Raw genomic sequence first — 26,811 nt, forward strand, 5'->3', positions numbered from 1 at the left:
TTGACTAATGCCAATCTGCCTGCAATTGAAATTGGTAACATTATCCAGAACTGGATCTGCATTTTGAGTGAGGAGATGGCTCTTTTCAGGTTACCTTCCAGGGGGTCTTCTGGTGTGCGATATACTTGAATCCCGAGATATCAGAAAGTGTCTATTGCTACTTGTAGCTGGTGATCTCCAAATGGTAGCATGTTATCTCTGTGCGGCTCATAGAATGAGAAAGCTATGGATTTGTTAAAATTTATGGCTAGTCCAGACAGGGGCATGAATTCTTCAAAGATATATGCAGCTGTAATAGGGTTTTGGTTAAGATCCTTTATGTATAGTATAATATCGTCTGCAAATAGTGAAACTACGTGTTGTGTATGATCTATTTCAATGCCCCATGCCCTGCCCTCCTGTCTCAGCAGTTGTTCCGGAGGTTCTATGGCTAGGACAAATAGCAAGGGGGATATAGGGCAGCCTTGCCTGGTGCCTCTATCCACCGGGTAAGTGCCTGATATATTTTGTCCTGTCCGTGCTCTGGCTGTTGGTGTCGCATATAGTAGGCTGACCCATTTAATATAGTCCGGCGGGGCTCGAAACTTCTCTAAGACCTTTATCATATATTCCCAACTTAGGGAGTCAAAGGCCTGGTGAAGGTCCAGTGAGAGACATCCTGCGTGTGGGAACTTCTCCCTTGTTGCATCCATCACTTGGTATAATCTACGCACATTTAAAGAGGTGTTCCTAGTCGGGGCAAAACCGCACTGATCCGTATGTATAAGATTAGCTATGTATGGGAGGAGCCTTTGTGCTAAAATCTTTGCTAGTATTTTGTATTCCATGTTTAATAAGGATAGTGGTCTATAAGATGAGATATCAGTTGCGTCCTTACCCGGCTTCAGAAGGGACGTCACTAGAGCCTGCCCAGTAGTATCTGGCAGTCGCCCCATCTCTAAGGATGCTTGATATAAACGCTCTAAGTGTGGGTTAAGCTGTGCATTGAATAGTGAATAAAATTCCGCCGGTAGGCCATCTGTTCCTGCCGTTTTATTGTGCTCCATGTTTTTAATAGTTTCCCTGATTTCCCCTTGCGTAATTTGTGCCCCTAATATCTGCCCGGCCTCTGCATCAAGTGTTGGGAGTTTCATCCTAGTTAGGAAGGAGTCAATTCTCTGTGGGTGGAGTGGAATATAAAGCCATGTAGTAATCTTTAAAAGCTGTGTTAATGTCCAATTGGGTAGTTATATCACCATGTTGTGTTGTCCTAATATGCAATATGTGAGTGGGTGCCAGTTCCTCACATATTAGACGTGCCAGGAGTGGGCCTGCCCTATCCCCTTCCCTATGCATCTGTTCCTTATATCTAGTACCAGTCGGGCATGTTCAGATCTAAGATCTTGTAGTGCTACAGTTTTATTAGGGTTTATGACCGACTCTTTTTCCAGGGCACCTAACCGTTCCTCCGCCTGTGTCAGTTCTCTCACCAGTGTTTTTCGCATTCCTGATGACGGAAGAAGGTCTTAATTGTTTGTGCTAATTCCTCTCGTAGGGCAGTGTCTTCCAATACTATGGGCTGCAAACGGCAAGTTGGGATAGGTGTGGATGTTCGCCCCCAGTTCACTGTCACTTCTAAAGGGTTATGATCCGATAATGTATTTCCCAGGTAAGTGGTTTTGGTCATTTGCGTCTGTAATGACTCAGTGAAAACTATCCGATCTAGTCTCATGTGCACTTTGTGGGGATGTGAATAGAAGGAGTAGTTTTGGCCCGCAATATATATCTGCTAGGGACCATCCCTGTAACCATCTCCTCAGTGCTTCTGCTTGTCTCCGTGCATTTGTTCCTAACATTGGAGGGGTGTTCCGGTCCATGGTAACATCTAATACTGCATTGAAGTCCCCACCAATCACCCAGGGAATATGTGCCCATAGTGTTAACACTCTTGATAGGCGTTCTAGGAAGGCGTCTTGTCCAGTATTTGGTGCGTATATACTGCCCAGTACCACTGGTTTCCCGTCTAAGTTACCCCTGATCAAAACAAACCTGCCCTCGTCATCAATCTTAGTATCAGCCACTTCTAAGGGCACACCGGCCCTTATCCATACAGCTGCTCCTCGTGCGAATGCCGAGTATGAGGTATGAAAGATCTGGCCTCGCCATTTTTTACAAAGTTTAACCGCTTCATGTGAAGTAAGATGAGTTTCCTGTAGATAAACAATATGTGCTTTGCGGTGATTTAATTGTGCCAGGATTCTGTGCCGTTGTTGGATAGCTCCCATCCCTCTCACATTCCAAGTGATAATATTATATTCACGTTGTGTATGCATAGTTGGGTCTGATTATGGGCATCCAGATTCGTTTGTGGCCCCATTCTAGTTTATAATTTCTGCAGAATAGTGTGCCTGATGTAAATGCAGATGTCTGTCTTAGTAGAAAATAACCATACTTATACTCTAATAGAAATACCAGGCAAAGCCTAAACCTGCTTTGCCAAACAACTATGTAATACATAATCTTGGTGCTACAACAAAGCCGTCAATTCGTACTGGGAGGGGCCTACGCAATGGGGCGTGGTCAAAGGGTATGTCCCGCAACCAGCAGGTCTGCTAGTGATAGTGTGAGAGAGAATCAACGTATGTCAAGGAGCTCTACCAACCGAGCCCACCACAACTGTAGGGGAGCGGAGGTTCCGTACAGAGAAAGTAACAGGTATTTTGGCAATGCTATTGCGGGGGTACATCTGTTAAAAGTCTCTAGCTATCTGCAGAGTGATGTCGGGAAACAGAGCCAGGCTCCCTTCTGAGTCCGATGCCGCCATGCTATCCACCGAAGAAGCGGTTCCGCAGGGAGAAGAGTTCATCTCCCGTAGGAGCCTGCGGTTTGTAATGTATTGTTTTGTCCCTCCAGGGCCTGACACAGTGTTGGGCCTGTTCTTTTCCATAACATTTGGGCTTTATTTCGTTTGTCTCTGCGAGGTTGAGGAAGTTGCTTTGCATGGGGGCCGCTGTTCTGCTGCTCCACCCGTGAGTGTGGGAAGTTTCGTCGAACCAGGTACATACCAGATCGGGTGAGTCAAAGAAGTGCGTTTTTTGATCATGTGTAATGCGGAGATTTGCTGGGAAGAACAGTGCATATTTTATCTCCATTTTTCTTAGTCTTTGTTTTATTACCTGGAAGGATGCTCTGCGCTTCTGGACTGCCAGAGTATAGTCTGGGTATAGTGAGATCCTGGCATTGTCTATCATAATAGGGTCCATCTCCCTCGCCACCTGTAAGGCGACATCTCTATCTCTGTTGTTCAGTATCTGTGCTATTACAGGTCTTGCTGGAGCTCCTGGTACGGGTTTTCTGCCAGGGATACAGTGTGCTCTTTCTACCACAAAGTGTACCGACAGTCTGTCCTTGGCTATGGATTGTAGCCATGTCTCGATGTATCGCGTTGGGTCGCTTCCTTCTTTGCCTTCTGGGAGCCCAATTATGCGTATATTATTGCATCGGGAGCGCCCCTCTGCGTCTTCAACCCTTTCTTGTAGGATTTCCATTTGCTGTTGAAGCCTTTCAATGGCATTTTTGTTATCATTATGTGTCGGAAGAATTTCTGCCACTTTTGACACTGTTTGTTTTAGCCTGCCAGAGAGTTTTGTTTGATCATCTTTCATTATATTAATTTCCATTGTGATCATACCTAATCTGTTCTCTATGGCTTGTCGGGAGTCTCTGATTTCTTTTAGTATAGTGTCCAGCTTGTCCATGTTTTCTTTCGCCCGAGGCGTCGGGATTTGGTCCTGGGAGTCAGGGTTACATCGTTTTCCATTGGTTTACCCTTTGTGCGACCCATTGCCAGACTTCTCTGTAGAGTTCTTTTTGTCTCAAACCTCGGGAAGGAATATTTGTGCTGTGCGTGGGTGCCTTGGATCTTATTGTCCTTTATAACACTTTATCAGGTTGCCAGAATCTTATTTCTGCTTAGCGGTATACAGCGGGGGGGGTCTCCCGGGTAGGGGTTTCTGTTTGAAAGTGGTTTCTCTCGTGTGTATTGTAGTAACGATTTGCTACCACGTGATCCAATCTATCACCCTCTCCCCCTTGTCATCTCTGGCAATGCTGTCCCGATCCGGCGGCCCCGGCGGCAGTCTGTAACCTCTGATGAGGCATTCCCAACATGGTTCGGCCCTCCATTCGGTGGAACACCATGGCCATGCCTTCCAGTGGAACCGTAGCGAGGTCCAGGCCACAGCTCAGCATTGTCCGCTTCCTTCAGTTCAAGTGTTACGTTTTTCCTATTCTCTGCAGCTGCTAGCGCTGCGGGGCCTCCCACACTGCATGCCCGGCCTACGGGCTTGGCCGGCGCGTAGCCCGGTCGCTGGCGCGTTCAAGGGTGCGGAGGGCCTCGGGCAGCCGGACCGGCACACAGGCTGTCATCTGGCCGGTTTTCCGCCTTCGGTCGCACCATTAGTCACCCCCACTCACCGCCTCTCGGCCACAGCTGGTCTCGTCGCTGTCTGTCTCTGCGCTTCTTCCTCAGGCCCATTCAGCCATCTTCCCGTCAGGGCTACATCAAGACCGCGCTGGGGGCCTGGATCGTACCATCCAGTTCCTGACGCTTCGCCCGGACTAGCGTTCGGCTTCCGGCCGCGTCTCCGCTCCCGGTGTGTGTCGGATTTCAATTTTACGGCGTGCTCGGTTGGGAGCTCCTCGTTTATGCGACCGCCATCTTAGGTGGTTAGCCACACCCCCAAACAAATGTTTCCTTGATACCTATTTTTCACTCTTTATATTTCACCAAAGGAATTGCTGTATACCCGGTATACAATGAAAACGCATTCCAAAGTGCAGCTCCTTTTTTGGCTCTGGGAACCTAGGGTTGAACCTACAAGTCCTACATATCCCCACAACCAGAAAAGTAAAACATTGAGAAAAATTGCAGTTTTTTTTTTTACCTCAATTTCAATATTTTTTTATTTCAGCTGTTATTTTCTGTAGAGAAACCTTGTAGGAGCTACACAAATGACCCCTTGCTGAATTCAGAAATGTGTCTATTTTTCAGACATGTTTAGCTTTCTGGGTTTCACACCTATTTCTGTCACTAAGTGGAAGGAGGCTGAAAGCACAAAAAATAGTAAAAATGGAGTATGTCCCAGTAAATGCCAAAATTGAGTTGAAAAATGTGTTTTTCTGATTCAAGTCTGCCTGTTCCTGAAAGCTGGGAAGCTGGTAATTTTGAGCACCACAAACCCTCTGTTGATGCCATTTCCAGGTAAAAAAACATCAGCCTTCTTCTGCAGCCCTAAAAATACTGGCTGCAGTTTGCAAACAGTATTTTGCAATGATATATCAGTACATTTGGCTCTTAATTATTTAGGAGTGAAATTTGATTGCTCTGGGAGCTGGCACACTTGCTCTCTACAAGAAGGATATTATTTGTACATTCCTAATTTACTGTGTTTAGTTTAGCTATGTTTTAAGTCTGTTAGGTGGAGACTTAGAGCTGGAATTTGGATTTACACAACTACATGAGGAAAATAGAGTGTGGCATCATCTTTTGAGACTCCAGGAAATTGGTATTATGAAAATATAGATTCACTACAAAGTGATGAAAAGTGGTTTTGCTGTCATCCTTTGGGACTCTGTCCCAATACCCTCACTTCATATATCTTTATAAGTTGGGGTAAGTTATCTGGATGGTGTAATTAAATTATTACGCCTATTACTGTGGTTGTCAGCGTGGGTTGTCCTGTCATCACTCTGAACAGGGCTCTTATTCTTGATTGTATTAAGCTGCATAGTCATTTGAAAATACAGTGACTGAATTATGTGATAAAAAGATATTAAGTTGCATGGTTGTTTTTTTGCTACTAGCAGTATTATCAAAACCGATTTGCTGTGGTTCAGTAATTACTTTTATGCCCACAATCATCTGCATAGGGAGTCAGAGGTTTTTAAACCTTCTATCAGATCCTATGTTTTATTTAGGACTATGTTAAAGATGGAATTTGAATTGACGTTTATCAATAACCTCTGGGAGCGATCCCTGCTAACACACTTTAGGGTGGACACTATTAGTTACTTACTGTCTTTTCACTAGGGCTAATAATTTTCTGATTATAGTACTTGTGTTTTTTATGAACGATATAAAGACATTTTGGCTGGCTGATTGAGCGGTTCTCTCACAATCACGCTTTCACTCAAATGTTTTCTCACTTCAGCTATTCAGTTGCTTATTTTTTATCTTGAGATGTAAGTTTTCCAGGAGCACTCAAATTATGTCCAAACACAATGGTGGAAAAAAAGTATCTGAGGAGGAGTTTTTGTCTTAGAGCAGTGTGGTTTCAGAGACAGTAACAAATGTCAACTCAAAACAAAGTTATTCTTTGAAGAGAACAACTTGCAATTTTCCACACCCAATACTGGATGGGAGTGTGCAGAGCATGTGAAGCTACACCATAAACTTAAAAATATTCTTTAATCTCCTTTAGAGTTGTAAAATAATATGCATGACCTGGCACCCCATACTGCCAATCCCCAAATTCAAACCCAGATGTGGGCAATCTACTCCGTGAGGTCAGCATAACACAGACCCATCCTTGTAGACATTCCTTAACCACCACACACCCTTACAATACAGAACACACTTTTCAAATCATACTAATTAACGCTTGCTTTGCAGTATTCCACGGACCATACATCACAGACCTCACCACCCATCACAATCTTGACACCTTCTTCATAACAGAAACAGAGTCACACTCACATAGTCGCATTTCCTAGACCTACATCTTCCCACCTGCTACAGCATCCATCATATGAACCGCATCCATACAAACAGAGAAGGCCTTACTGTCATCCATATGTCCTCATGGACTTGCACCCTAGGAAGCAAGTAGCACTAAACTCCCTGGAGCTGCTAACATGCCATTCCTACTATCTGCAATGCAAGATTTCCATCTCATCTGGAGGACTCCAAATTAGAACAGGGACTTTATTGATGAGTTCTCTGCTCTCATCACCATCATATCCTTCTGACATGGAACACAACCCTCTTTGGTAACTTCAACCTCTCACAAGACACAGACTAAAATGAAACAGACATCATCTTTACCCTTATCAATACACTCAATGTGGAACATCATGTCACACAACCAACACACTCAACATTGTCTTCTCAACATCACCAACAACGCAAAGCAAACCACCCCTACCTTTGGACTGGACCTACCACCCTGCCAACCCTATCTCTCTACTCAGCGTCCTACCAACAACCAAGGTCAACACAGAAAAGAAAACCAAACCTTCAGATCCTTTGAAGACATCCCCACAAATAACCTAATGACAGGACTCCTTGTTAATCAAATCAACTCCACATACAAAGCCAATACCCTTCTAAACAACTTCAAAAAAATTTTGGAAAGCTATGTGCTAATCTATGCACTGATTACATCACGGAGGTGTAGACCAAAGCCTTCAGCAACCTGGTCTTCTAAAACCATGCTGAAAATAAATGGCCCATTTGCAAACAAGAGAAAATATGTAGGAAAAACTGAATTCCAGAGGACCTCTTGACATTGAATTCCCTCCATGCAACATGCACACAACCCATCACATCAGCCAAAGTAAAACAATTGTTTTGTTGTCCACTACGCAACTTTAGGTAACACACAGCCGTAGGCACATCAGCTTTGACCCTGCTCCAACAGGAATAATGCAACCGGAACTACAAAGCCAGCTCCTCTCTGAACTATAACACAAGCAACCCAAGATTGGATTCATTCCATTTGGGCCCCTTTAGTCGGGTATGGCTTAGTTCCAGTGGCAACTTATAAAAGAAGTAGAAAACATACTGACTTTCTTTGTATGGTATCAGGTTTAAAATGTAGCTAAACAAAACACTCAAAATAATATCAGAATGGAATGATTTTGTTTGTCATTTTGCAAAGTATATCACTATGAATTTGCACTAAGAATATCCCAAAAGTGTAAACAATGAGACAATCACACTAGGAAGATTGCCAATTAACTTTAAAAATGTTTACTAACTGTATAAAGTCAGTATGTTCCGTTGGGTAGCACAAGTTATAGTTAGCTTTAAGAAAACAAAAAATCTAACTGGTAATGTGACTTTTCTTTTTTTTTTTTTCAAACTCTTACTTGGGCAACTTACTTCTTAAATTTGCATGGTAAGCCAATAATGCGATTTTGGTATCTTGTATTTATATATAAAAACAAAAAATGTCACTTAACTTTAGGATTACTACAATTTACCTAAAAATTTAACTATAGAGCTAACTAGTATTGAGACTTTAAAAAAAATCTGTCACTGATCAGATCTCAAAAAGGTACATAACTGACATTTATTGCAAGAAGAGAAACTAAGGGCCTCATTACGAGGCTGGCGGTCTTAAGAAAAGCGGAAAACTTCTTATATGGCGGGCAAAAGACCTCCAGCACTGGCAGTCTTTTGCCTGCAGAGGCTTCGCCAGTCCTTTTCGCTTCAGCGGTCCTGGAAAAGGACTGCCGAAGTCATAATGAGGCCCTTAGTGTTTATATTTTATTCCCCAAGATATTCCCCCTTTTATGTGGTATCTGAAGTCTGTGCGATACAACATTGTATGATTTGCAGTGTGAGAGATGATATCCACAACAAAACATGGTTTGTAAAATAACATGCTGGGAATTAAGCAATTGGTTTGAACAAAGTCAGCAATTTCCTTCATGAGAATAAAGAAATTATATACAACATGAATCTTGTCTCTAATTGAAAGGGCTTGATGTAAAAGGTATTTTGATCACATCTGGTCTGATCGCACCAAAGTTGGTACTTTTCAGTAGCAGCATGTTAAAACTGGAGATCCCTCTATTATCAGAAGAGAGGTCCACATGTAGGAATGTTACCTGTCTGTAACTAACCATAGGCCTCCTGTTCTATTGAATCTAGAGTTGGGTTCAGAACAGTACAAGTTGTTTACTTCAAGAGTTTATTTTTTGATTTACAGAATGAAACATATTCATGTAGTTAAAAATCAAATGTATCAACATGCAACCTTCATCTGATTATTGCATCTTTCCCTTCAGGATAGGTGTGTCCGCTTGCACGAGTGAAGTACAGTATGAAATGCACAGTAAAGCCAACTATTAGTCCACCACTTTCTAGTGGCCAAGTGAGTGACCTAGTGAGTCTACAGCACAATAAGATGCAATGAAGTAACTAACATTTTCTGTTTGCAGCCCTTGTTGTAATTCACATTCTCTCCATTGACTTCAAAAGAAGAGCTCCATGCCAGAAGGCTAGGGTTGGATGGAAAGAAAGCAGAGAGGGTTGAGGAAGATATTGTCTTTAAAACTGTTTGGCAAATCAGGCCGTCCTGTTTTACATGGATGTCGGCACATTATTTTGGTGATATATGAGTAGATGACCACGTTGCTGCTTTGCAAATAGTCACAAATTGGGATGCTGCTAAGGAAAACCATGGCAGGTTCTCTTTTATGCACAGAATCTGCTTATAGAAAGTTGATAAGATGTCTGTTTGACCTGACTGGATCACAAAATTTATCTCAGTACGCCGCCTTAAGAAAAAAGTTTCTCAAGGTTTGGGGCACAGTAGACAAATAACTATTTGTCTTGTGTAAGCGCCTAGTCCTCCTTATGTAGTATATTTGTGCAGTTCGACATCTAACAATCTATGACTCTTTCTACGCTGGTTGATTGATTTTAAAAGAATAGAGAAGGTTCAATGGTTTGACGGAGTTCAAAAGTTGATAACACTTTGCAAGGAATTGTGGATGTACATGTAAGACTACTTTGGGCATTATTTAACGGTTGGCATTTGGGATACCCAAAAACATGGAAGATATCACATATGACCATCTTGCAGGTCCCTCAAACTATACAGTCAGGAAATTGCCATGTTTCAGATCGCAAAGTCTACAATGGCCCTGCCAATGGAAATACTTGACCATCAGCCAGTTAGATATTGCACCATCTGTCAAAATACCTCAGATCATCAGCCCTATCTGGGACACACATTCCGACTGAATTTTTATCCTGACTTTGAATGGTAGAGAAATCCTTGTGGTCTCGAACATGAAAGCAAAGAATAGGACCCCTACGCTGCAAGAAAACTCCAGGGTGACAGGTTATTGATTTTCAGCTTTACGGTAACAAACCTCTACATAAGGAGTTTGTTTTTCAAAAACAGAAAAACTTTGGTGAGTGGCTACATTAAATAAAGTGGTGAACCAGCAATGTATCAGTGCCATCGCTCGAGAGAGCCCAACAGCTCTTTTGAAATTATAGAATTTACATCTGTCTGGTGAAGATCGCTAGATTTGGTGTGATGAACTCCACGAGGGCAGTATAGTAAATTCTTGAATCAACCTGACAAAGCAAAGAAGAGCTTGCTATACTCTAAATAGCACGGTTTGTCTTTGTGGACCTGAATAAATGGTTCTCCTAATGACAGTGGCTGAAGTTTACTTACTCTGTGTGGGGAAATAAAGTGAGCATGAATATTGTGGCTCAAGGCGGACCCATAAGTGCTTTATGGACAATGTTGAGATCCCAACTTTGCACACAAGGTGCTCTAAGTGGGTGAACAAAGTGTTTATACTTTTTTGCCTAGGACACACATTTTGTGGGGTGATGTGCTTACTTATGAATAGGAACAGCCTCTAATGGTAAGTTGATGTATCCAAATTCCTAGATTTCAAAAGCTAAATTGCTAAAATCAGTGACTGAGAATTAGCATGGTAAATTTGCATGTTTTGCATTAACAAGTTTGGGCAAACCCTGAGCTTACATTGTGATTGTATAGACATATAGAGCAACTGTGATTACCATGCATGTCTAGACCATCATGGTGCAACTAAGATCAAGGTCATCAGCGCTTACCGCACTTTCCATACCATGATGGAATCAGTGGAAGAGGCACAATAGCATTTGCAAATATGCCTGAGAACTTTATTCACAAAGCATCCCGATGCGTTAGGGGTGTAGAAACCTAGATGCAAAGCATGAGAAATTGTTTTGCCCTGTGCTGAACAGATCTATGTTTGGTGTGTTCTAGCTTTGGCAACTTTGGAAGTATGAGTTGAGAATCTTAGGATCCGGTTCCCAGTCTTGTGTCTCAAGTGTCTGCCAAATAGATCTGCAAAGTTGTTCTTCATCCCAGGATGGTATTCTGCCAGAAAAGGGATGCAACACTTAAACACCCATTGGCAGATGTCTTGTGAAATGTGAAACAGGCGTGAAGATTGTATCCTTTCCTGCTTTCTAATGTAATGCTTGTTGTCTTATCTGTGTGTAGCAGCAAATTTATTTCCATTTTCGCAAGTGTCTAAGAAGATTTCAGTCATAGATGCAATGTCTTTATTTCAAGCACAATGATGTGCAGTAGTTGATCTGTAGTGTGCTATTTTACCTGAAAGGAGAAGTCCACTATGTTACGTGGGGCCAGGTCTTCAGAGACTTGTCTACAATGAGACTATGTTTTCCACAATGTTAGTCTGTTGCTGAGGCAGCAGATGCTAGGCCCATGTTCGCACCAACTACTCTTGCAAAAGATGAGTTTGCGGCTGAACATTCTGAACCAACTATATGCCTGAAGCTATCATGCTTAACAATTCCATCACAATTCTCACTGTCTGAGATCTGGAAAATTGGAATCAGTCTCTGAAACACCTATACTCTCTCCAGTATTGAGAATGCTTGAACTAACTGGGTATTTTGTTTTCCGAGATAATTCTGGGTCAGCAATGATGGCTGATTGAATACTTTTGGCAAGGATAGTGAACCCTAACTAATGAAGAAGAGTAAACATGAATTGCTTGGTGGCAGAGATAAACCTGCACCATTGCAAGAAGTGGTAAGGACTCTTGGTGCAGAATTTATGACTTTTTTTTAGGAGTCTGTTATTGTTGCACTTTCTGAGACAAAAGACTTGCCTAGTGGCGACTTGCCATGTTTTTTGGAGGAGGATTGAGCATTGATCAAGAAAGAGAGCCCCAGGCCGTGACTGTGTTGGTGTCCTTTTCATCCCTTTCAAGTCCCTCCTCAACCGATGGGCTGAACAACTCAATACCAGTGAATGGTAGACCTAAACAGATGTAGTTCAGGGTGTAACACAGAAATGCACAGTCAGGCATGGTGATGAAAAATAACAACTGCGGTGATCTGTAGCTTCGAGAGCAGTGTATAACCACCCTAGAAATGATTTTACCTTCAGACACAATTTTTTCAACCTTCTTCCAATATTTATAGTACAGAGCTGGAGGGATGTTTTCCGTTTCCTCCCACCAGAAACAGTCATATAAGCTCAGGTGTAACTGGGAGTCAGCAGTGCACCACATTATTACAGCCTCAACTGCTACTCTTTTTCCCTCAACAGGGCATTTGCTTTCCTTAGCTAGATGTGGCCCTTCGGTGGCACCTTGAATTATGGATGCCTTTTAGGCATTGTGAACTGTCACTGTCAGGAGTACACAGCTGCAAATATATAAGAAAGATCCTGGGGTGCAGCTTTACTTTTGGGCTAAAGTCGTGGGTTTATAAACTGTTTTCCTATACTGTCTCACATTTTTCAGTAGAATTTTTAATTCAGTCTTTAATGTGTGTTAATGCTGAATTGCTCTCAGTTGTGCATATTTCAAGGAGAAATCCGCCACCTTTTGTTCTACAGCCATGCTGAATGACACCCACTGAATTAATGAATGGTAGGCAGTCTTTTCATCTGGAGCAGACATTTCATGGAATATTGCTGAAGAGATTCCTTATTTTCTGACAATAGTGTACATTTATTCTATGTCTCTTCAGGACATGGGACATTGGTTTCACATGTTTGGCCCTGATTCTATTCTTCACTTCTGTATACACTATGTAGCACAGATGGTAAATATAGTGTCAAGCTCTATGCCTCAGGACATGCTTCTTGTCTACTTCAGTAGCCTTTCTACGTTCAGTAGTGTAATAATGGCTTATTTTGGGTGAAACAGCAACCTCAAATGTTTAGTACAAGCCCTTCAATAAGATGGCATAATTTGTGATCAAGGAGAGGCCGACTGACTGTGGCTTTTTGATGAGATACATCGTCTTGAGGTCTCGCTACAATACGAGTTGTAAAGGAAGTTGAATAAGATCCATTTTTGACTCAAGGCCATTCTATGTGACGCAATATCATCAACAGGGGTTGAGGAAAAATGTATTTTGTCCTCAGACTCTTTTTGGGATGTGGTTGTTTTTGGTGTTGAGAGTTAGTTGACTCTGAAATAGCATTTGAAAACGGCAGGCTTTTGGATGTGGACTTTCAAGGTCGATGCGGCTTTGGATTCAAAAATATTTTTCAGCCTGAACGTCCTCATGTCTGGAGAGGTCTTTGGAATCTCAGGTAACTGGAGTTGTGACTTTGAGTTAGTATGCTCAGTCCCTTTTAGGCATAGCTGTGTCCCAACGTATGCTCATGGATCTGGCACTCATTTTGTAACCAAAAAAGGAGTCTCAATACATCTATGGTTTTGTTTCCTTGTCATTTCACATTTTTGTACAAACTCTTCATAATCTGAAACCCGTAATTCTTTCTCCCTCATGTAATACCGAAGTCCTTATTGTCACTTATTGTTGTGCCGCAGGCTGTGAATCTACTCGCCCCTCTATCTCCTGCGCAGTCCACAGAGCCGTGTGGCGACTCACAACTGCCAACTTGATGTCCCACGTTGTTCTGTGGAACACTCCTTGCACTCACCTAAAACCTGGGGAATCTTGTGGTAGACCACGGAAGCCCATTCTTAGCTTGCCTGGGCAGTGGGTCAGGAGATTCTACTTCTCTTTGGATGCCATGTTCTTGTCATCTATAGTTCTTCATTCCAGAATGCCTCTGGTGGGGGGGGGGGGTTGTTATACCTGTCCATCAAAGAGGTGCTACTATGTTTTTTCTGTTGCGTTTCCCTATCCAATTTGGCGGGTTATTACTTCCTCTTTCATAACTTTCTGTCTTTGAGTAAATAAGGGTCAGAACTGTCTTGCTCTTTGAGTTGCGACATTCTTCGCTCCTGCTGGTGTCTTTTCTCCTATGCTGATTCTCTGTTGGTTCTACATTCCTGTTTGCGATCCCATCTGCTGGAGATTCTGATTCCAGTTTTACGTCCTTCGTATTCCCTTCTAGACTACCATCTGCTCCAGTCCTCTTCCACCTCCTGGGAGTCTCCAGGTACCATCAGAAGTTTTTTCCCTTTGGGGTTTTTCCTCTCGGGGACTTCTTCTGGAAAGCACTTCTTCTGCTTAGGTGTACCACAGTCAGCAGCACCGTGGCTACCACAGAGGGTCGCCCCTATCTCGGGCAGCCAAGAACCTTCAAGATCCGAAACAATGAATCTTCTCTTCGCATCGAGACCATGAAAAGAAAGTTGTCCACTTGAAGATTCTGACACTAATGCCCCCCTGCACTCCAATGTTACTTCATGGGGATCTTTTCACTTAATGATAGCAATCATAAAGTTGACCAATTATCTGTTTACATCTGAAATGCTGACAGACCAAGCTGATTTCTAAATGGTGCCCCAAGGGAAGGCCAAGTTTACACAACTGATATGTGAAGTTTGGACTAGCTGATGAAGTTAATATCTTGGACAAAGTCCAAATGACACACATGCAAACTCTTAGAGAGTCATTCTCAAATGACCTGAGAAGAGACTAAGAACCCCTCAGTATTCAAAGTCATCAATAGGTCAATTCAAGGTCTGTGCCTCTACTGCAGCTACAAGACATGATGCAGCCCTATATAATTTCGGTAGCAACAAAACTTTGAAGAAGGAGTGCCAAACCATCTTTGAATCATTTGGCAGGATCAAATACTCTAAGGTGCATTCTGTTTCCTGCAGCATTGTGGATTTCAGGTATGTAATCCTGAGTGATTCTCTAAACTGAAACATAAATTGCAGCTAACAAAGTGTAATATTTCAAACTCAGGACTAGATGGCAAAATAGTGCACTGCAACCTACTAATTGCAAGACAGTGCAAACATACACTCATTTCTGACATTTCGCAAGCAATGACGCAGGGTTTTTCCTTCAAACTGAAACAAGGTCAATGCAACAGTGTATTCTTTGACCAACATAATTCTAAATATTTTGGGTTGTTTGCAAGCATGAAACAACATCACACTATTTGAAAAACATATAATCTAAGTAAAATAATAATATGTTGGCCAAAAAATAAACCAATATTGATACAAATTATGATGGCACTACGTGAGCCTCAACTTTCAGCATCAGTGCAATTTCAACAGTTCAGCTGTACATTTGGTGGAGTTTGTTTTGTAATCAAGTTGCCAATCAATTGAATAGCAATTTTCATAAAATGTAGCTTCTACAAAAATGTATCTGTGCTCAGTATATCTCATGGGTAGATGAGGGGGCAGCACTAGTCATACCTATTATGTTTCACAAAAGTTGGATGTCTTTTGCCAAAGCTATAAAAAACAGTAAACATGTTAAGTTGATGATGCAAGAAAGTTGAAGCCCACAACAAGCAGGTGCCATTTACTGTGTCCTTTCGAATTACTGCTGCTTATATGTACTGACAAGCAAAATGTGCTGCAGCAGCTGCTTTCAACAAAATGTAAGAAAAATACTTACCAAACAGAGAATGTAAAATTTCCTAGCTAGCATGAAGGAAAGTTTCAATTCTATTAAGGACACAGAGGCGAGTATTATGCTTTACTTCTTCTTTAATTTCCACGTAGCAGCCTTAAAAAAAAATAACAGCATATTAATGACTCAATAACCCAAGAGTCTTTGGAGCAGTATAAACAACCATAGAGATAGAGTCACATATAAATACGGCTATACAGGACCACACTTCCTCTATCTTCGAGCGTGCTAACTGAATTTGATGCCTTTCAGAAATATGGTTCATGATCTGAACCTAAAGGAGACAACAAACACAAAAAACCCCAGATGTAAGCCAACTCTGAAATCCATAGCTTGAAGTCATAAACACTAGTAATTGAACAGAGGAAACAAAATGCACAGAAAGATTTAATAAACTGTACAATGAAAAGAAAAAACCCAGAACACCGTTTTATATTTAGCATACCATGATATCATATCAATATCAAACAGATTATACTTATCCTTGTGTTGGCCTATCAGACAGTCGGGAAGGAGAACAAATACAGGAAAAATGTTCGGGAAGTATAAACCTCACCTCTGTGACCTTAACAGAACTGAAACTTTCCTTCACAGTAGCTAGGAAATTTGACATTCTATGTTAAGACTGGGGGCTCGGATTATGCTAGTTTAAAGCTGAGTGATGACAAGAGTAGCTATGCTGGAGATTGGTTTGAAATAACAGGTCTTAAAAGGTAGACTCCGAAGACCAATCAGCTGCCCTAAGAATGTTTTCTAACTTACCTTCCAGGAAAAAGGATTTCGAAGCCATGGCATCCTTAGTAGAGTGAGCCCCAAAGGAAGAAGTATTAATTCCTGATTCTTAGCGTACCAAACGGTCGATGGTAGAAGATGACAAACAGTTTCTTGAGGGATAAGAACAATTGGGCTCTCCCAGCTGGTCTATACTCTCATGTCATGATATTGTATGTCCTAAAGCATCGGACCACACAGAGTTTAGGGTGGTAAGGAAAAGAGGGATAGTGAATCACCCTAGTATTAGACTTCTCAAGACTGTAAAGGAGACCCCCTTTGGAGTGAAGGTACGTACGGTGATATCCAAGGCACAAACATCTGACACACGTTTACAAGCCATTTGGTATAACAGCATAGCTAGCTTACCTGGGTGCTCCTTCCGAGATAGGTATTGTTTGTCCTGCCAAGATTGGAGTATTTGTAGGACTTAATTGACATCCCAGAGATTGGAGTATCGAGACTCCGGTGAGATCCATAATCGAATGCCACTAAGAAGACGACATACCAAAGGATGTTCCCCTATAGGGACATAATGAAGGGGAACGTGACCAGCCAAAATAGCTGATCTGCAAGTGTTTATATTACGATACACCAATCCTATGTCCGCCAACTCATACAGAAAATTGACGACCTCAATTACATTTGCACCCTCAGGATCCAAATCCCATTGCAAACACCAGCGTAACCATCTATGCCATGCGGAGCTGTATCGCTTAATTGTGGAATCAGACCAGGCTAGTTTGATAAGGGACGCAACGTGTGCTGGAAGGCCCAGGATCTCCACGCGATCCCTGTGATCATCCACGCCATAAGAGTCAGGTTGCCCTCCTGAACCAGGGGATGAGGATTGTCATGGGTATCCCTTAGCAACTGAGGGGTCTGGCGAAGTCGGATTGGAGAAGCCATGGAAAGTTCCAGAAGAACTGGAACCAGGCTTGCGATCTCCAGAGCAGTGTCATCAGGATCACCTCCACTTTCTGTCATCTGTGTAAAGTCAACAATCTTGTTATTATTGAAGAGGGGGGAGCATACCCACGTGACCAGCCCTTTAGGAACACATTGGTTGTCTGCGCTAGAGGGTCCGGCCTCCAACTGAAAAACCGGGGTAGTTGGTGTTTGAGGCGGGATGGAAACAGATACACCTGGCAAGGTCCCCACGGTCCATGATCTGTTAAAAAAGGACGGAGTCCAACTGTCAGTTGCTGTAATCCTTCAGATAGCCAGATTGCCAATCTGCTGTCTGATGCAGACTCCCGGAAGGTATTCCACCATCACCGACAGATTGTGTTCGAGACAGTAGGTCCAAAAATCTTTGGCCAAGTCTTCCACAATCTTGGACCGCGTGTCCTTCAGTCGATTGATATTTCATAATGCAGAGATGTTGTCCATTTTCAGAAGGATGGAGCACAACACTCTATTGTTCTCATGGCCCCGAATGGCAAAGGAGCCTGCCAGAAGCTCTAAACAGTTGATATAAAGAAACTGTTCTTGTTCTGACCACTGACTTCCTGTGGTCATATCTACTCAGCAGGCTCCCCATCCGTGCCAACTGGCATCGGATTCTATTAAGGGATCCGGGGCGGACCCGAAAATAGCCCTGCCACTCCAAGCTTGTATGTGGTTGAGCCATCAATAAAGCTCTGAGCGAGCATCCGAGCAAAGGGAGATCTCCCGAGCATAGTTAGACCTCATCTGAGGTGACACGCCTTCAGGCCTTGGAGAGCCCGATAATGCAGGGGTCCAAGGTAAAATCATCTGAATCAGCGACGATAGAAGACCCACTATCCTGGCAAGGTGGCATAAAGAAATCTTCTCTTTCCAGTGTACTAAGCAGCTCCCTGCGAACCAGCTCCATTTTCTTCTGCGGGAGGCGCAGGGATTGTTGCATGGTACCTATCTCGACACCCAGAAAAAGCATTTGTTAGGCAGGGGTGAACTCTGACTTTTGGTAATTCAGGAGGAAACCCAATTCCTGTAGAAGACTTTTGGTCAAATCCAGATGTTGGAGAAGGGTTTCCCTGCTCTGGTGCATCAGAAGGGTATTGTCTAAATAGCCAAAGTGTCAATCCCTGGGCCCACCACCATTCCATAACGGGTCTCATTTCTTTAGCGAAGCACCAAGGTGCGGAGGACAGTCTGAAGGGAAGGCAAGTGAATGTATAAACCTTTCCGCCCCATTCTAATTGAAGGAACCGTCTGTGAGTTGGGAAGATGGGCACGGTTGGGTAGGCATCCTTCAAGTCTAGTCTCACCAACCAGTCGTCGGGTAAAAGGATGTCCCTGAGGAGGTGAATTCCCTCCATTTTGAAATGGCGGTACACCACCCACCTGTTGAAAGACTTGAGGTTGATGATAGGACAGAAGCCTTTGTCTTTCTCCTCAACCAGAAAGATGTTGCTCACAAAACCTCTTGGGTGGAACATAGAGGCCGCTATTGCACCTTTTCTTAGGAGTTCCGACACCTTGTGGTCCACCACCCACGCTTCCTCCTTTGAAAACACCATTGGTCGTAGATACTACTGTTGGACTAGCATCCCCGTAGAGTTCTATATGAAAACCTTGAACAGTTTGGAGAACCCAAGCATCCTGTGGGATGGATGCCCACTTTTCAATGAACCACTGAAGCCTACGCCACAAGGAAAAAAAGGGAGTTTAGTTTACCAGAAACACCTCCCAGTGCGTTACTGGCCCCATGATATTGACCTCTGCCGCCACGTCCCCTTCCGCCTCCTCTGGAATGGTAGAAGCCTCTGATGCGTCTCTGATCCTGCCACTGCAAGGATCTCTTAGTCTGAGGTCTTTGGTGGTTTGAGAGGGATGGCCCCTAGGGGCGCCCCCTACCTGTTCCGGAAAACATTTGTTGACTGAACACTTTAATAGACTCCTGAGCCTTGTCCAGAGAAGAAATAGTATTAAGAAAACGGGTATGTTCTTTAATAAAAGGATCCCCAAAGAGACCCCCTATTGCAACACGTCACACCTCTGTAGAGGCCAATTGGCACAAACAATGCTCGATTTTAATCAAGAGGGAGCACCTTCTTTCCCTAAAGACGGCGCAGTTCGCGTTGCCCAGAAAATATACCGCGAGCTAAGCCCATCCAGAAAGGACTCTGGGGTTGATAAGTTTACCCGATTCAATGGCATCTTCTGCCATATCCAGGATTTTTGCAAGGGATCTTAGAATATCCAAGACCTTATCCGGTCACGCCCCCCAGGACCGGTCCAGGCCCTTTTTAGGATCTTTAATTAATTTGGCAATAAAGGTCACCATCTTGGAGTCGATTTCCAGTGTGGAGGCAACCTTATTGACCAGAGGTGGACTTGGATATTCCACCCAAAGGCAGCCTCGCACATCTGGATCCACGGGCTTGCCAATGCAGATGGCAACATATTTAACCACCTTGTCAGTCCACTGAACGAGGATGGTATATGTTTGAGGGGTTGAGCATCCCCAGCACACTGGAGTCCTTGTCACCTTCATCCTCAATCTCATCCAGCCCGACTCTTTTAGCGTGGCCTTAGGACGACATGTTCTACTCGGCCCCAGCTTATCCACGAGTCCCCATCAGCGTTGTCTGAATCTTACCCAGGCATTGTCATCTGTCTCCTACAGGGAGCAGGAACTGAGTAACCACTTGCAGTTGTCTGGCGTCCAGACGTCTCTTCAGAAAAGCCAAACGTAATCATCCCTGTGCATTGCTAGGTGGCAGTGGTCTTGGGTCTTCTACAGGCTGGGGGTTAAAAGTACTTCAGACTGCTGGTTCTAAAAGTCATTGGCTAAGGGTTTGCAAGGCCGCAGCAAACACCTGTTCTAAGGATGCATCCATGGCATAGGTAAAAAGGAATGGGGTCCTTCCCCCGATTCCCAGCTTGTAATAGTGTAATAAACCATGGTATGACGACTAACTGCGTGGCAGGCAACACAAAACCACCCTTGGGGTAGGTTTATATAGTAAGCAGCCCAGGCTTTGTGCCTAGAATGTAAGCAGGTAAGTGCTAGACCCACTCTTGGATGGGCCAAGGCTTATTAGTTAGCCAGCAAGGCCAAGTAAAAAATAACACAGAACTGCCCTCTAAATAGAGCGAGCAACTTAAAATCCAGAAGCTCCACGGAGAATCGCTTTTCTGGAGTGTGGGAGGCTACAGCAATGAGGGAAATGAAGCTCGTCGTCTGATGCACAATCGCTGCTGAAAACTAGAAGATCACAGCAGACACTCATCAGCTGAGGAATGTCAGGCACGTCCAGAATGTGGGAGGTGTGCGTCTCGCTCACCAGAGCAGCGCGCCTCTCGTGCCCTCTGGCAGTCGTCTGTCAGCTACTGCCGACGCACAACAGGCCCTGAGGCAAGTGAATCGCTCTCAGAACAGTGCTTCACCAGGGCCGAATCAGAAAAGCGGAGTGAGTACAGAGGCACACCAGCAGCCTAATGAAGCTGCCGGTCTCTCAGGGCAACACTCTGTGTTTGCCGCTATGTCGTTGGCGCGGACTCGGATCGCGTGGTAAGGAGCGTGGCTCCCGTTACCATAGAAGCAAAAAAAATGGGCAATTAGACCTTCGCCTACAGAAAGAGGGTATGTGACCGTGACACCAATAAGCCATGGACGATTCCTGCAAGAGAAAACTTGAGATACCCTAAAAAAAAAAAAAGCGATATACCACACAGTTATGTGCTGTAAAAGGGGAGAAAGGCATTTATCTGGCTGCTGAGTAGAGAAGAAAGAGGTATTGTGGTCCTGGACAGCCATATTTATGGGTCTATATCTCTTTGGTTGTTTATATTGCTCCACAGACTCTTGGGTTTTGTAGTCTTTGATATGTTGTTACTTTGTTTTGTTTTTTAAGGCTGCTGAGTGAAAATTAAAGGAGTAAAGTATAATCCGAGCCTCCGGTCCTGACACACAATCTTGTATGACTGCAGAAGCTGTGCAAGGGATAATATTTATGGTAAAAATAGCAATTCTATGGGAATTTAATCACTAAAAAATTACACTGCAGAGTGGGGAAGATTTTTGTCAGCCTTGGAGAACTGGCATGGAAAACACTAACTTCACACAGAATTAAACAACTGTCTTGCTAGGCCACGATCATGTAAAAAAATATGGGCTTTTGCTCCAATTTGTTACATACATCTTTGCTTAACAATAGGAAAATGGTTCAGCATTGAAGCTACTTCCCAGAAAATAATGCTCTGCTGCGAAGTGCCACAGTGCATAAAAAAAGCTCTGCAAAAAGGTCAATTTGAAGAGAAAATTTATAATTTATACATACATTTTCCAATTTAGTGATGTTTGTTAACAGTGAATCTAATCTCATTAAGTGCAACAAAAAAAATGGTGAAAGTCATTGCAAACTGGAGTGCTTTACACACTGATGGCGATATCAGGAACTTTGTAGGACTTCACTGGAGTTAAAAAATAAACTAAAAATGTGCACAAACCTACTTGAAACCTAAATGATGAGACAACAAAATACCATGCTCATATCCTATACATCCAGCCACATTGATCTTATACCCCTATTCACATGATGAAGTACTGATATAACCGATGGAACATTTGCTTATACACATCTACTAACTACATCTGTAAAATCAACAAATAGATGTATTAAAGGAGCTGTAAAAATAAACAGTCCGATTACTGAACAGAATTATTCAAAATAATACTTTGTCGCATTTTTAATGTTTTTCACGATGTACATTCAGGAGTGCATTGGAAATAACTATCCAATACCTTGCTTCAATCATTCAGACATAACCATTTTCTTAATCATGATAACTAAAAGGACAAGAAGTGCTGCATGTCAGAAATTTCTTCAGCCACAAATATCTTGTTCTAAAAAAGGTTTACAGAAACACTACTGCACTGAGTATACATTTTCTATTATTCCCTACAACACAGCAATATTGCAATAGACGATATTTTGGATGCCATATTTATGATAGAAAACATTCTGACAACGACATTCTGGTCCACTTCTACTGAACAGTTGATAACTAGTAGAGGAGAATAGTCAAAACAACCCTCCCTTTGTGCATAACCAATTACATTTTTCACTTAAGGGTGGTTCTATTTCAGGCACTTAGAAAATAGGACTCATTTTTACAGTGTGCCTGTCATTACAAAACTGTAAAGTGTGGAGTAGTTTGTTTTGAATCATTCTCATTTGTAATCAACTCCTTTGCTAGCACTCCGTTTCCCACTGCATCACGTCATGTGTTTATGACCTGCATTCCGAACTGGTCAATGTTGAAGGTGAATGTTGAGGTAAACGTCAGGACAATTACAAAAATAGTTTAAAAAATGCACACATTTGGTACATTTCTAAGCTCATTAAAATGGAAAGGTAAGTGAAAAGGGGTACGCAGGAGTATACTTGTCACTGATGATCATATAATGTTGTAAGGTGAATAGAAATTATTAGATTGTGGTTACTGATGCTGTACATGTGGCTAAAATACTTGAATTGTCTTCAGACAAAATGGCTACCACAAACAAAACCCCAGTGAAAACACAGGTTCCAGTCTGTTAGCTCCGTAAGTCTATCTTGTGTCTCCATCAGCCAATCTGCTCGATACAGCGTTCCAAATTTCTATGAAATAATAACCCTAACACTGGCCTTATCCATTCATTCAGCTACAGTTAGAACTCCTTCATGTGTACATTATTGTACAAGTGTGCCTTCCCACTACCCAGATCCCCTTAATTATTTAACCTCACAGAATAGAATGTAAATGGCAGAGGGTGCATCAAGCATTTCCCACTGCTTCTTCTGTCTGCCATCTAAAACCAGGACCCCTGCTTTAGTCTCAGTGACACATACTGACAGAAGCAGACGCCACAGTCTAGGTGCCCTGGTATTGGAGCCTCGTCATAAAATGGAAAATGTTTTTTGGCCACACAGCAAGCATAATTCGAGGAGAAGTATACAATGGCTCGCCTAAACATCTCATCAGCTGAAATGAGTCCACCCCTGAAGGTGTCCTTAAAGGTCTGTTTGCATTCTTCAAGAGAGACATAGACAAAATGGAGCTTCACCCGCGATTCACAGCCTATCAAAACTGAGGTGCCCATCAGTAGATCATTGGCATGTCCAGTTCTTTGAGCCATCAGAAGATGATTGTGCTTCTCAGTGCGTTTTCCCCAACGACAGACACTCAGAAATGTAACAGGCAACAGTATACAACCAATTAGCAAGAATGGCAGCATTGAGATAAGTGGGCGCACATCTGATAAGGAATGGTCTGGAAAACCATGTATAGTTTTCAAATAAAAATACAAAGCGATATACCCCAAAATAAAAAGGGGGGCTAAAATTACCAATGTCACTCCGAGAAATACTCTGCAAGAGAGGTCCTGAATGCACGATCTATTGGCAGGAGTGGTATTGATTGCCTGTATTGCTGCCTGGTAAATTGCTGGGTCTTCTATGAGCATTCGCAGTGGATCTGGGACAGGGGCAGTGCTGAAAGTCCCTGTTTTCCAGTTTGGGATATCCTCTTTTATAGCATTTAAAGTTAGCAGGGTCTTTCCATTATACAGTGCACTGGGTTGATAAGGGACCATGATGGAGTGTCTCAGCTGATGGTTCGATGTGCATAGTACCTGTAGCAATTTCCTGAAAAATTGGGAGTCATCAGCCTCAACATAGGTCAGATGGTTCAGATGAAGAGGAACAGGGCAGGGTTTCAGCATCACAGGAACAATGGGCTTTCTTTCCATGCAGTCCTTGAGGAGAGATAGATTGGCTTCAAACAGGCACCAGCCACTCTGTACAAAGTCAGGGCTCAAGACCATCAATGTTTTTTGGCTCCTCTCAATAGACTCTACCATATTCTCAATAATTAACTTCCCTGGGACAAAGTCCCGTCCATGGTAACACACTTTTAGACCAGTGGCCTCCAGTTTATCAACCAGGTCAAGGACCCAAGAAGTATCCAGGCTACTAAAGCTGATGAAAACATGGTACTTCTCCTTCTCACTTAATGTTGGGATGGTTGCCAAAACCACTTCTTTCTGGACTTCCATCAGATCAACTCTACATGCATCCTCAGCTGTGGATGTACTCTGCACTGGGAATATCGCATCAGAACCATCCTTCAGCTCAAGATGTTTTTCTGCCATTTCTTGCAAATTATTTGGATGAATTAATCAGGTCTCTAATTGCACTTGATTTTACAATTTCAAATGGTCAAATATCTGTAAAAAAAAAAAAAAGAAAATTGCTTTTACTGGACAACCCTTTGTATTTCGAAATATAAACACAATGCAATGTATATTATAAGCATACAATTAAACTATGGTTGCTTAGGAAATGTTAAAAATAAGCTAATAAATGTAAAGTCTGAGCCATAGAGGTAATTGGTAAAAGTTAGGGCAACCTCAATCAGGTCACATGAAACTATGACAGAATAAATACTTATCCTTCACACTTTCCGGGTGCAACTGCAGAATATATCTATCCAATCATATTTCTTCTACACCATATAGGTGCTGATCATACATAACTTACAATTTTCAAACAAATCTAAAAGGGCAAAATAAGCCAAAGCTCAATGGAACCTTCAGTAGAAACGTGACAAGAGCCTACATAGACGGCTCTTGGAAATTATTTGAGCTTCCCTTTGATCTCTAGAACTTGGAGATCAACTAATCCTAATTTCAAATACAACAGTGAAAGATTCACAAAGTGTGCATGGTCAAAGTAATTTTCAGAGTCCACCTGCGATTTGTCCAACATATAATTCAAGGACATAATAGACTATTTTTTTTTAGATCAGCTAAATCTAACTGGCACCATCCTGCACATTTAACAAACTGTTCTGCTAGTTCTTCGGAAGAACTTGCTCTGCCTTTTTTTTTACCAAAGGTTTTATCCTGAATAACATGGGAGGATTAATCGTTTTGTTTCTTCACACATACTTACAAATTATTTTGCACTACTACATTAACACTCAAAATGATCCCTTACATTGAAAACAAACATGGGCAACAGAAGCATTTTCATTTTGAATATTTCTTAATCCGTTTTGATTGAACAGCTGCAAAATACCCATTTAAACGTGGGGGTGAGCAGAAACTGAATGGAGAAGTTTTTTTTTTTTTTTAAACTAGTTATTCTTCATATGAACCACCAAATATCATGTGCATCCTCCAACTGCTTATTTCATGTTTCGTTTAAGATGTGTTTTCTAAAATAACCAAAAAGGCAATAGAGTACTTATACAGAACTTCACAAGACAGGGCAAAATGCTGTTGGTAGAAAGCCAGAAGATGAACCAGAATTTGAAAGTATGAAGTGCAAATAACTTTTTCCATGTCTATTTATGGATGGAGACAAGAACCCATAATATTGTTATAGAACATTGTGCAGTTTCAGACTTTCAGACTATCAGCTTGGCCTGAAAACAATGGCCATTTATGGTCATTACCTCCAATTTGGCACTGTTTAGAAGATGGCCAGAAATAGAAGACAATATTATTTTCAGAAGTCTCTGAACCAACATCTTCGGATTTCAGAGTAAATGCATAAGCTCTTAAGAATACATGTCAATTTTCTTTTGCTATTCCATAATTTTAAGTCTCTGATCTATTATAACGAGTTATTAAGAAAAGTATGGTAAGGGCCAACTGTGTTTTGCCTCATGAAAGTGCAAATAAACGGATGGTGATATTATTTAGTGCCTCCACGGCTAAAGATGGCATATAAAAGAAATTTCAAGGGAATGTGCATTTTCAGAAAGCTAATCCACTATGTTGTCTTGAAGTGGAAACTCACCAATGCTCTATTAAAAGTATACAAAGCTAAAGCTACAATCAGTTTGGGTCTCTTCCCCGCACTCTCAATTAGGTGGGGGAACAATCTCATCTTGTGACTTCACAATTGTCCATTGAAAAATACACTTTTACTGCACCTAATACAATAAGACCAGTTTTGGACAGCGGATCTACTAAGGTATTTGCATACATTTTTCAAAATAGATTTGGTAAGGAAACCGCTATGTTTAGCCAGTATTTCCTTATCTGTGTCTCATCTAAGTAAAGTAATGAATGTTGCTTCAATCATACCCCTTTGTAGGTATCCTTTATCATCTGCAGTCATGAAAAGCTACAATAATTCTGGGACAATAAACCAGCAAATTCTTTAAACAAACATGTAATAAAACCATCAGTTTCACTAGCATGGTAGCCAGGTTTAAAACCATTGATTGCTTCTTCGATCCTTTGTAGAGGCCAATGGTCATTTGAGGTGCTGCTTGTATTTCATACATTAGTATTTATGCAAAAAGGAAACTATTTCACAGCCACTGGACAAAGGTGTGGAGTAAAAATGTTGGTTCAACTGCCAAAAAATGAACTATCCTATGAGGATCTACTATTACTTCTCTCTCATTATCTAACATAGTCACTATTC

The 26,811-nt window shown here is 42.2% G+C and overlaps 1 protein-coding gene and 1 long non-coding RNA gene across 6 annotated transcripts in view; both read right to left on the bottom strand.

Annotated features, from left to right (window-relative positions):
- LOC138300829 (uncharacterized) overlaps nt 1–15,717 on the bottom strand; it is a 295,919-nt gene extending 280,202 nt beyond the window's left edge. The window contains exon 1 of the long non-coding RNA XR_011205021.1: nt 15,608–15,717. This is a non-coding gene — a long non-coding RNA (uncharacterized lncRNA). The remainder of the gene's footprint in view (nt 1–15,607) is intronic.
- A 5,914-nt stretch (nt 15,718–21,631) lies between these two features.
- LOC138300830 (uncharacterized) overlaps nt 21,632–26,811 on the bottom strand; it is a 61,622-nt gene continuing 56,442 nt past the window's right edge. For all 5 annotated transcript variants that reach the window (XM_069240637.1, XM_069240636.1, XM_069240635.1 and 2 more), the window contains one exon: nt 21,632–24,596. In XM_069240637.1, coding sequence (XP_069096738.1) covers nt 23,181–24,521 — 1,341 coding nt within the window. In that variant the 5' untranslated portion in view covers nt 24,522–24,596 and the 3' untranslated portion in view covers nt 21,632–23,180. The remainder of the gene's footprint in view (nt 24,597–26,811) is intronic.

The sequence above is a fragment of the Pleurodeles waltl genome, chromosome 6 (genome assembly GCF_031143425.1).
Source record: "Pleurodeles waltl isolate 20211129_DDA chromosome 6, aPleWal1.hap1.20221129, whole genome shotgun sequence".
Classification (NCBI taxonomy): domain Eukaryota; kingdom Metazoa; phylum Chordata; class Amphibia; order Caudata; family Salamandridae; genus Pleurodeles; species Pleurodeles waltl.